Here is a 12,230-nt window from a genome sequence, read left to right as displayed (position 1 = left end):
CTTTGGCATAGTCAATACAGAAGAAATAGATGTTTTTCTGGAACTCTCTTGCTTTTTCCATGATCCAGAGGATGTTGGCAATTTGATCTCTGGTTCCTCTGCCTTTTCTAAAACCAGCTTGAACATCAGGAAGTTCATGGTTCACATATTGCTGAAGCCTGGCTTGGAAAATTTTCAGCATTACTTTACTAGCGTGTGAGATGAGTGCAATTGTGGTAGTTTGAGCATTCTTTGGCATTGCCTTTCTTTGGGATTGGAATGAAAACTGACCTTTTCCAGTCCTGTGGCCACTGCTGAGTTTTCCAAATTTGCTGGCATATTGAGTGTAGCACTTTCACAGCATCATCTTTCGGGATTCGAAAGAGCTCAACTGGAATTCCATCACCTCCACTAGCTTTGTTCGTAGTGATGCTTTCTAAGGCCCACTTGACTTCACATTCCAGGATGTCTGGCTCTAGGTCAGTGATCACACCATCATGATTATCTGGGTCGTGAAGTTCTTTTTTTTACAGTTCTTCTGTGTATTCTTGCCATCTGTTCTTAATATCTTCTGCTTCTCTTAGGTTCATCCATTCCTGTCCTTTATTGAGCCCATCTTTGCATGAAATGTTCCTTTGGTATCTCTGATTTTCTTGAAGAGATCCCTAGTGTTTCCCATTTGTTGTTTTCCTCTATTTCTTTGCATTGATGGCTGAAGAAGGCTTTCTTATCTCTTCTTGCTATTCTTTGGAACTCTGCATTCAGATGCTTATGTCTTTCCTTTTCTCCTTTGCTTTTCACTTCTCTTCTTTTCACAGCTATTTGTAAGGCCTCCCCAGACAGCCATTTTGTTTTTTTGCATTTCTTTTCCATGGGAATGGTCTTGATCCCTGTCTCCTGTACAATGTCACGAACCTCCATCCATAGTTCATCAGGCACTCTATCTATCAGATCTAGGCCCTTAAATCTATTTCTCACTTCCACTGTATAACCATAAGGGATTTGATTTAGGTCATACCTGAATGGTCTAGTGGTTTTCCCTACTTTCTTCAATTTAAGTCTGAATTTGGCAATAAGGAGTTCATGATCTGAGCCATAGTCAGCTTACGGTTTTGTTTTTGCTGACTGTATAGAGCTTCTCCATCTTTGGCTGCAAAGAATATAATCAATCTGATTTCGGTGTTGACCATCTGGTAATGTCCATGTATAGAGTCTTCTCTTGTGTTGTTGAAAGAGGGTGTTTGTTATGACCAGTGCATTTTCTTGGCAAAACTCTATTAGTCTTTGCCCTGCTTCATTCCGTATTCCAAGGCCAAATTTGCCTGTTACTCCAGGTGTTTCTTGACTTTCCACTTTTGCATTCCAGTCCCCTATAATGAAAAGGACATCTTTTTTGGGTGTTAGTTCTAAAAGGTCTTGTAGGTCTTCATAGAACTGTTCAACTTCAGCTTCTTCAGCATTACTGGTTGGGGCATAGACTTGGATTACTGTGATATTGAATGGTTTGCCTTGGAAACGAACAGAGATCATTCTGTCGTTTTTGAGATTGCATCCAAGTACTGCATTCGGACTCTTTTGTTGACCATGATGGCCACTCCATTTCTTCTGAGGGATTCCTGCCCGCAGTAGTAGATATAATGGTCATCTGAGTTAAATTCACCCATTTCAGTCCATTTCAGTTCGCTGATTCCTAGAATGTCGACATTCACTCTTGCCATCTCTTGTTTGACCACTTCCAATTTGCCTTGATTCATGGACCTGATATTCCAGGTTCCTATGCAATATTGCTCTTTACAGCATCGGACCTTGCTTCTATCACCAGTCACATTCACAGCTGGGTATTGTTTTTGCTTTGGCTCCATCCCTTCATTCTTTCTGGAGTTATTTCTCCACTGATCTCCAGTAGCATATTGGGCACCTACTCACCTGGGTAGTTTCTCTTTCAGTATCCTATCATTTTGCCTTTTCATACTGTTCATGGGGTTCTCAAGGCAAGAATACTGAAGTGGTTTGCCATTCCCTTCTCCAGTGGACCACATTCTGTCAGATCTCTCCACCATGACCCGCCCATCTTGGGTTGCCCCATGGGCATGGCTTAGTTTCATTGAGTTAGACAAGGCTGTGGTCCTAGTGTGATTAGATTGACTAGTTTTCTGTGAGTATGGTTTCAGTGTGTTTGCCCTCGGATGCCCTCTTGCAACACCTACCATCTTACTTGGGTTTCTCTTACCTTGGGCGTGGGGTATCTCTTCACGGCTGCTCCAGCAAAGCACAGCCATTGCTCCTTACCTTGGATGAGGGGTATCTCCTCACCACCGCCCTTCCTGACCTTCAACGTGGGATAGGAAATGATAAATGCAAGAAATATGGTGAATGAATATAAGCAGCACTTGGCCTTCACAATGATCAGGTCCTTTTAGTAAATGCTGGCAGATTTCAAAAACTGAAGATGAGTGAGACGTACTCATCTCCTCCCTCAGCCCTACATAGGGTCCTACAATGAAAGCAAGTCTCAGACAGAATGCTGCTGCTGCTACTGCTGCTAAGTCACTTCAGTCGCATCTGACTCTGTGCGACCCCATAGACAGCAGCCCGCCTGGCTGCCCCGTCCCTGGGATTCTCCAGGCAAGAACACTGGAGTGGGTTGCCATTTCCTTCTCCAATGCAAGAAAGTGAAAAGTGAGAGTGAAGTTGCTCAGTCGTGTCCGATTCTTCGCTACCCCATGGACTGCAGCCTACCAGGCTCCTCCGTCCATGGGATTTTCCAGGTAAGAGTTCTGGAGTGGTGTGCCATTGCCTTCTCTGCTCAGACAGAATAGTACTACACAAATATTTAGCAACAAGCAGCCACACAAAATAACAGCACACAGACAATATTTTGTGACAAAGTACAAAACAGAAGTCTAGACTCCAAAGGAGCCACTCTGATGGATGTCCCTCTGCTAGACTCAACAGACATACCACATTTATGCAAAGACAGAAGTGCCTGTATAATAGTCTAGCCAGCCACATATCCTGACTACCAGTTATTTCCACAATGAAAAATTCTAATCTTTTATTCTAATTAACATACCTCTAGTGAAGATCTCTGGTTCCAAATAGGAAAAGGAGTTCATCAAGGCTGTGTATTGTCACTCTGTTTATTTAACTTATATGCAGAGTACATCATGAGAAACGCTGGACTGGAAGAAACACAAGCTGGAATCAAGACTGCCGGGAGAAATATCAATCACCTCAGATATGCAGATGACACCACCCTTATGGCAGAAAGTGAAGAGGAACTCAAAAGGCTCTTGATGAAAGTGAAAGTGGAGAGTGAAAAAGTTGGCTTAAAGCTCAACATTCAGAAAACGAAGATCATGGCATCCGGTCCCATCACTTCATGGGAAATAGATAGGGAAACAGACTTTATTTTTCTGGGCTCCAAAATCACTGCAGATGGTGACTGCAGCCATGAAATTAAAAGACGCTTACTCCTTGGAAGGAAAGTTATGACCAACCTAGATAGCATATTCAAAAGCAGAGACATTACTTTGCCAACAAAGGTTTGTCTAGTCAAGGCTATGGTTTTTCCTGTGGTCATGTATGGATGTGAGAGTTGGACTGTGAAGAAGGCTGAGCGCTGAAGAATTGATGCTTTTGAACTGTGGTGTTGGAGAAGACTCTTGAGAATCCCTTGGACTGCAAGGAGATCCAACCAGTCCATTCTGAAGGAGATCAGCCCTGGGATTTCTTTGGAAGGAATGATGCTAAAGCTGAAACTCCAGTACTGTGGCCACCTCATGCGAAGAGGTAACTCATTGGAAAAGACTCTGATGCTGGGAGGGATTGGGGGCAGGAGGAGAAGGGGACGACAGAGGATGAGATGGCTGGATGGCATCACTGACTCGATGGATGTGAGTCTCAGTGAACTCGGAGTTGGTGGTGGACAGGGAGGCCTGGCATGCTGCGATTCATGGGGTCGCAAAGAGTCGGACACGACTGAGTGACTGATCTGATCTGAGTGAAGATCTACTTACTGATATTGTAGGCACTCCGGGAAGGCAGTGGCAACCCAATCCAGTACTCTTGCCTGGAAAATCCCATGGATGGACGAGCCTGGTAGGCTGCAGTCCATGGGGTCGATAAGAGTCGGACACGACTGAGCGAATTCACTTTCACTTTTCACTTGCATGCATTGGAGAAGGAAATGGCAACCCACTCCAGCGTTCTTTCCTGGAGAATCCCAGGGACGGCGGAGCCTGGTGGGCTGCCAGGGGGTCGCACAGAGTCAGACACGACTGACGCGACTTAGCAGCAGCAGCAGCAGCATTGTAGGCACTTGTGCATCCAACTTTGAAGTTCTGATTAATCTTTTAAATGCTAATTACCCACCCTGGAGTGTGCTGATTAAAGTTAAATAGCTACCCACTCCCTGGAGAAGCCCTTGAACAGAGGAGCCTGGCAGGTTACAGTCCGTGGTGTCGCAAGAGTCGGACACGAATTTAGCGACTAAACCGCCACCACCAAGAGCTATAAAACAGTAGAAAATAATGGTAGAGACAGAAGACTGGCAAACAGGAAGTGCTTCTTGGAGAGGGAGGCTGGAATTCATACTTTTTGAGTACCTTATAATTCCAAGGGGGGAAAAAAGTTTCCCTGAATATTCACAATATTTTTTAGATGGAGAAACCGAGGTCGCACATACGAATAGGAGAAACCAGAGTGCAAATCATCAGCTCCACAACTGTTGTGAAACGCTCCCTCTGAGTACTATCCCCTTACGTTTATTTAGCGAGTTCAGTTACAAAAGAGAATCAGCCGTGCACTCAGGACCCTCGGGCTGTGGGGCGGGTGAACGTGTAAGAGACTGGGGGAGAAAGGGAATGGAGCAGGCCAGGACTGGGGAGCTCAGCGTTGCTGGCGGAATAAAGACCTAGGCGGTGGACTAAAGGGAGGCTTTAATTAGAAAATGAAGCCACAAGGGCTTTGAAGGCGAGACTAAGGAGCCTGGGCTTTTAGCTGGTCAGTGGACACAAATTCATATATTATGCGATATATACTAAAGAGCAGCAACGCCTCCTACAGTAGTTACTGTCCTTGGGTAGCCAGTCTGCCGGTCCTGCCCCAGTTTCGGTCTAACCCGAGGCGGCGGCCTAGATGCTTGATGGACACGGCCGATCCTTCGTGCTCTTCCAGGTACCAGTTCCCCGCCCATTCTATGTCTGAGAAGGCAACGGCTTGTGCCCCAGGTGAAGCCGTTTGCGTTCGCGCAGTGCGGAGAGCACCTGGGTCCGCGGCGGTGCGGCGGCTTTGGGCGGGGCCAGGGGCCGGCTGCCGGGTCTCGCGGAGGAAGCGCGTAGCGCGGCTTGACCCCGGCGGCGTTCCGTACCGTCGCGAATCCGGCGGCGGGAATATGGCGGCCGCAGCCGGGCCAGTAACGGAGAAAGTTTCCGACGAGACTGGCCTGTGTTAGTGCGTGTGGCGTGGGGCCCTCGACTCCCCCGGAGTGCCGTGTCCCCTCTCCGAATCGCAGGCTGAGCCGCAAGGGCCCTTCCTTTCCCCTGCTGGCCCAACGGCCGACTCCGAGGGCTGAGAGAGCATTGGTAGTAGCGGCCGAGTCCGGGACAAGGGGTCACCGGCGGGGCGGCGAGACCCGAGCACAGCGTGCAGAGCTCGGCGTGTTGCGGGCCCCGAGCTCCGCTCAGCCGGCCTCACGGGAAGGAGGTAGGAATACCTGCCTGGGGAGAAGTTGATGGTGTGGGGTGGAGGATGGAAGGCAGGGAGCCTCTCCGTATCCCCCAGCGGTTCCCCCACTCAGCTGGGTGCCCACTTGTGGTTCCCAACAGCCGGGCTGCTGCTTAGGCCTCCTCCTAGGAGAAGGCAGAATGGAACAAGAATTGCTATTGCTGCCGTATTGCTGAAGGGTTTAATATTCGAGGTACCTTTCTCCTCATGTGGGATGGGTCCGAAGAAGAGTTCTCAGAATTCATAGAACCGATGCACTGGAATTCCCCGACCCTGGCTGCTCTGTAGATTCTTTCAGCTTTTGACACTTCCCCTAGACTGGACGTAAGTAGGGTCTGAGTCAGAAGATGATGCATGTGATAGTGTTTCTTAGGCTCGGTGAACCATTCCCTAGCAGAACGTAAAAGAGAACTTGCCGGTTTGGAGGAATTTGGATGAGTTGAGTGAAGGCTGGAGTAAGGCTGAGAGAGAAACAAGCCAAACATTCATGGTATCTCCCTTAGCTCTATGACTTCGTAGTTGTGGGTTATTAGACAACTTGTTTATTCTCTTTGTATATTAATATGCGTCCTATAACTGATTGACATTGTTATTAAATGCAGTTACTTCTGTATCAGTCTTCATTTCTTCAGGTATTTGTTGAATATCTGTTTGGAGTCAAACTTTCTGTTAAACCCTGGGTGTACAGTTTTGAAGACAAACTTTGAGAGACCTTGTGCTCTAGTGGGGAATGCAGATACTAAACAGTTGATGATCAATATTTTTCCTATTATACAGAAAGTACGTGGATCATACAAATGAGTCAAGGTGATTGCCCAAAGAAATGATTTAAGCTGAGACCTGAAGAGTAGGAATAAGCCAGGTGTGAGGACCTGTGGTGGGGTCTGGAGGAGAGAAAGGAGTACACCTGGAGTGGGAATAGCATCAGTGTAGTTCAGAATTGAAAGATCCCTGTGGCTAGAATACAAAGAATGGTCAGAGATGTGGCGGGAGAGTTATTCACATCCAACGAGGAAAGCCTCCTAAGGCATTTTAAGAAGTTCAGACTTTATTGCTTAGAGTGATGGGAAGCCTTTGGAGGCTTTTACATAACAGAATGATGTGACAAGTTTTGGCTTTAAAAAGGATACTTCTTGGAGAAGGGCAGGAGTGGATACAAGGAGACATTCAACCATGAGATGATGGTGGCCAAAATTGGGGTTGTGATCTTGAGGATGGAAAGAAGTAGAAACATTTAAGAAGTGTCTAAGAAGAAGAGTGGGCAGGACTTGGTGACCATTAAATATATGTGGTGAAAGGAGGGTTAGAATAGTATATAGGATGCTATAAAACAGACCTGACAATTATTAACTTTTCCTGTATTCAGTGGACTCTTCTGTGCTCCTTTTTTATCTGCCTCTCAAGTAATTCCCACTGAATCATGTGTGCTGGCAGACCCAATGAAAAGGATTGCACTGCTCTGTTGTTTTACTCACTTGATTGACGATGTTTGTCTTTTGAAGAAGGTCAAAATGGGGAAAGACTTTCGTGAATTAGCCATTAAAAAAAATAATATTCGGCCATGTTGATTTTGGCCCATAACAGGGTAACTGCATATATTCCATGCTATGAATGTACTATACTTTATTAATTACATGTTTTCCTTTACTTTTTTTTCTAAGCTTTCACCTCAGTGCAGGACAGAGCTAGTGCTTTCATTTCTGTCAGGTAGGTTAATACATATTAATACACATTTACGTATATAGTGAGAGAAGGGCCTAGGCTTGGGTTTGAACATCCAAAGGATAGATTCAGAATGAAGAACCTGCAAGGTGACAGGAGAGATCAGTGAATTAGGAAGAAATTCTGAAGACTGGTCTTTGGAAGCTAAAGGAAGGGCAGGTTTCAGAAGGTGAAAGTGAAAGTGAAGTCCCTCAGTCCTGTCCTACTCTTTGCGACCCCATGGACTGTAGCCTACCAGGCTTTTCAGTCCATGGGATTTTCCAGGCAGCAGTACTGGAGTGGGTTGCCATTTCCTTCTCCAGGGGATCTTCCCGACCAAGGGATCGAACCCAGATCTCCCACATTGTAGGAAGACACTTTACCCTCTGAGCCACCAGGGAAGCCCTGGGAGTCAAAAATGTCAAAGGTTTGATGAATGTGCAAGATAATGAGTGTAAAGTACTTATGGGATTTAGGAATTTAGGTTATTTTAAGAACTTGGCAGAGCAGTTTGTTGTTATGTGGTGGAAACCGTGGCTTAGTTCGTGTGAGAAGTAAAGCAATCAAATATTGGGTGTCAAGGGGACAGATGACTGAACTTGTAGGAGGAGATGGGGATTACTGAGTTTTAGTTTCGTTTCTGTATGTGTATATATATATATATATATATTTTTTTTTTTTGTATCATTTTTTAAAAGAGCTTTGCAAATGTTTAAGCACCAGTGGATAAGAGAAGAGTAGTAGGAGTTGGAAGAGAGGAGAGAGTGTGAAGTTCTGGAAGAGACCGTGAGGAAGAGTCACATGCATGGCTAAAAGATGTAGCCTTCGATCGGGCAGAGGGCCTTCTTTTCTTAAATCAGGAGATGGTAGATATAGGTGAGTTTGTGGTGCTGGAAACTCAGGTAAGCTCCCTTTTGATGACTTCATTGGAGACAAAGTCATCTGGTAAGAATTTGGTCAGAAGTGGATGTCAGAGATTTGAGAATCAGGAAGAGAGGCTTGCCTAGCCCCAGAGAATGAGAGTGTTGACTAAAGAAACACATGTCTGTCTCATGAGTTGAGTTGCAACCATTTAGTCTAGTGTGTGATTTTTTTTTTATCTCCAACACTGTTCAGTCATTTGAACCCAGACTGTACCATCAACCCTTAGAGGACGTGTATTCCAGCATATTTGTTGAATGATTATATAGCACGTATAAGTGATGTTTTTTAAAATGCAGTGCATTCTAGATAGTGTCAGTTTCTCATACTTAAATAAAAAGATAAAACCTAAATATACCAAAGGAAGATATTTTCTTTAGTGGTATGTGGCATCTTAAGGAATGATTGAAAATATAATTGAGGAAAATCATAATTCTTAGTTAATTAAATAAACTTAGCTGTGAAAAATATACTTGTTGAACTTGTAAGTTGGTAATAGTACTTTGAACCTCCCAGAGACCCTAAAGTTGTCATCCAGTGTCATTCTTCTGCAGCCATATGGGTAATTCAGGGTTAATTCAGGTTATCTCATATTTCTCTTGGCTCTTTTAGTGTCCTGCGAAAGCAGAAATAAGCTGATTGCAAAGTAGTTGCTTTTTGAGTTTTTAATCTTGTTGAGTTCTCAGTGGATATTCAGTGTGACCATAAACCTTTGCATGTATCATATCTTCTGAAATAGCATACTAGAAAATTACCTAGTAGATAGTTAAATCATTTTGTTTGATGGTGTCATGTTTGAAGTGCAACCTGAAGGGATCCTTAAGATTGAAATAATTATCTGAGTCCTTTAACAAATAATTGTTGTGGTAAGTTTCCAAAAATAAAATCATAGTTTTTAAAATTTACAATAAATATTGGTCAACATTTCAGTTTTACAGTTTTGACTAGAAAGGTCCAGAGTTGGTTTACTACAGAGATTGTATGTTTGATCATCAAAGTAACTTAATAGAGGTAAAAGTACAGGGAGAATGATGGATCAACTTTAGTGACTGAGTAACTTTAATACAGTTAAACTTCTAATAAGTTTATTAGTGAAACAGTGTTGAGACTAAGGTTTTATAGCATTTTAGAAGTAACTGGTAAAAAGATGTAGAGGATTTTAGGCAGGTGGTAATGGTTGCTATTATTGGATACTGGTGCTTTTCAAGTTAGAGGTAATAATGACGTCCCTCATTTTATTTGAGTTGACTAGCTTTCCACTATTCCAGACCCATCTGCTACATTTAAGCCGAATTGAATATCTCATCATTGCACATTGTTGAAAAACTGGATATTGGAATAAAAATGGGTTTGGTGAATTCCTTACCATCTCTGGAAAAATTTTTGTTGATGGCAACCTAGTCATACAATCCTAGAATAGGATAAGTAGAACAAATCTCCATTTTTGTTTGGATAAACTGAAGAGTTTTTAAGCCAGAGACAGTTACCATTTAGATACACACAAGTCAGATTTTAAACTGGGTATCCAAATAGTTTATTTCTCACTTAGTCTTTATTTTTTAATAAGAAAGATATATGTGAAGGGTAAATTACATAAAATTAACAGTGAAATATTTTTTCTTCTGTTTTAGATCACTGTAAACAGAGTCCACCAGAGAAAGTGCTGAAATAGGAGTTACAGATACATTGGATTTACTGGATGAAATACAAGCAGTTAATTTTCATAACGTGGGGAGAAAGCCCAGATTGACAGATTAATGTGTAAATCACTGCGTTACTGCTTTAGTCATTGTCTCTATTTAGCAATGACAAGACTGGAAGAAGTAAACAGAGAAGTGAACATGCATTCTTCAGTCCGTTACCTTGGCTATTTAGCCAGAATCAATTTGTTGGTTGCTATATGCTTAGGTCTTTATGTAAGATGGGAAAAAACAGCAAATTCCTTAATTTTGGTCATTTTTATTCTTGGTCTTTTTGTTCTCGGAATTGCCAGCATACTCTATTATTATTTTTCAATGGAAACAGCAAGTTTAAGTCTCTCCAATCTTTGGTTTGGATTCTTGCTTGGCTTCCTGTGTTTTCTTGATAATTCATCCTTTAAAAATGATGTCAAAGAAGAATCAACCAAATATTTGCTTCTAACTTCCATAGTGTTAAGGATATTATGCTCTTTGGTGGAGAGAATGTCTGGTTATGTCCGCCATCGGCCCACCTTACTAACCACAGTTGAATTTCTGGAACTTGTTGGATTTGCCATCGCCAGCACAACTATGTTGGTGGAAAAGTCTCTGAGTGTCATTTTACTTGTTGTAGCTTTGGCCATGCTGATTATCGACCTGAGAATGAAGTCTTTTCTAGCTCTTCCAAACTTAGTTATTTTTGCAGTCTTGCTGTTTTTCTCCTCATTGGAAACTCCCAAAAATCCAGTTGCCTTTGCATGTTTTTTTATTTGCCTGATAACTGATCCTTTCCTTGACATTTATTTTAGTGGACTTTCAGTGACTGAAAGATGGAAACCCTTTTTGTACCGCGGAAGAATTTGCAGAAGACTTTCAGTTGTTTTCACTGGGATGATTGAGCTGACATTTTTCATTCTTTCAGCATTTAAACTTAGAGACACTCATCTCTGGTATTTTGTAATACCAGGCTTTTCCATTTTTGGAATTTTCTGGATGATTTGCCATATTATTTTTCTTTTAACTCTTTGGGGATTCCATACCAAATTAAATGACTGCCATAAAGTATGTTTTACCCACAGAGTAGATAACAATAGCCTTGACAGAATCATGGCATCCAAAGGAATGCGTCATTTTTGCTTAATTTCAGAGCAGTTAGTTTTTTTCAGTCTTCTTGCAACAGCAATTTTGGGAGCAGTTTCCTGGCAGGTAAGTTTTCAGTTTGTTTATTATGTCACTGCCTATGATATGTGATTAAATGTTTGCTTCAGGAGTTGAATTATTAGAACTGAAAGGTCAATCTCATAATTTCAGAAGTAGATGTCGAGGGCGGGGCACTTATTTCGTTTTGTTTCTGGAATTGAGTACTGAATGAATATTGACAGGATAATTTCATTTGCTTTCTAGCAAGAGGTACGAAAATATTAGGAATACTCAGCATGTGACATGCCTCCTATCTTCTGACTGTTGATTAATGAAACACTTCATGGGTTAAAGATTCTTAGAATATTAACATTTGAAGGGTGTTTAGAGATTGTTCTTTAATTTTTTCACTTTACACATGAGGAAACCAAAAGTCAGAAAACATATCCAGAGCCACTGGTACTAGCCAGAACGAGGTTGCCTAGCTTCTGTCTAGTCCTTCGGTCTCCTCATTTTCCTAAAGGCTTTATATAGAAGTTGATTAGATATGTAATAACATTGTTTTTTTAAAAGGATTTATTTATTTATCTGGCTGCGCCAGGTCTTAGTTGTGGCATGTTGGAACTTCCGTCTTCGTTGAGACATGCAGAATCTTTAGTTGTGGCATTTAAACTCTTAGTTGCGGCATGTGGGATCTAGTTTTCTGACCAGGGATCGAACCCAGGCCACCTGCTTTGGGAGGGAACACAGAGCCTTAGCCCCTGAACCTCCAGGGAAGTCCTCATATCAAATTCTTAATTTCAGATTAGAGCCTCCTAAGAAAGGAAAAATTAGTTTTACAATACATTTGCCTACAATATGTTTTAAAAATATATTTTGTAGACAAAGACATTCAAACTAAATGTTTGGAGTTTATATCTGTAGTTTATATCAGCCTTCCGTTCCCTGAACATTTATTGACTGTACTATATAACGGGTCATTGGAGGAGGAAATGGCAACCCACTCCAGTATTCTTGCCTGGAAAATCCCATAGCATACTGAGGCTGAAGATCTCAAGATGAATGAAAAATTCCTCTGTCATT

General features: G+C 42.5%; 1 protein-coding gene across 6 annotated transcripts in view; it reads left to right on the top strand.

Annotated features, from left to right (window-relative positions):
- Window positions 1-5,351: 5,351 nt before the first annotated feature.
- Window positions 5,352-12,230, top strand: part of TMEM168 (transmembrane protein 168) — a 58,441-nt gene continuing 51,562 nt past the window's right edge. Inside the window, exons 1-4 of one of the 6 annotated variants that reach the window (XM_070369561.1) lie at window positions 5,356-5,685; window positions 7,368-7,413; window positions 8,106-8,283; window positions 9,960-11,213. In XM_070369561.1, coding sequence (XP_070225662.1) covers window positions 10,086-11,213 — 1,128 coding nt within the window. In that variant the 5' untranslated portion in view covers window positions 5,356-5,685; window positions 7,368-7,413; window positions 8,106-8,283; window positions 9,960-10,085. Of the gene's footprint in view, window positions 5,686-7,367; window positions 7,414-8,105; window positions 8,310-9,959; window positions 11,214-12,230 lie in introns of all 6 variants that reach the window. The other 5 variants (XM_070369562.1, XM_070369563.1, XM_070369564.1 and 2 more) reach the window with 5 other exon arrangements.

This window comes from Bos mutus, chromosome 4 (assembly GCF_027580195.1).
Source record: "Bos mutus isolate GX-2022 chromosome 4, NWIPB_WYAK_1.1, whole genome shotgun sequence".
NCBI classification, from domain to species: Eukaryota; Metazoa; Chordata; class Mammalia; order Artiodactyla; family Bovidae; genus Bos; species Bos mutus.
The sequence above is the reverse complement of the archived record's forward strand: the minus strand, read 5'-3'. Positions and strand labels throughout refer to the sequence as shown.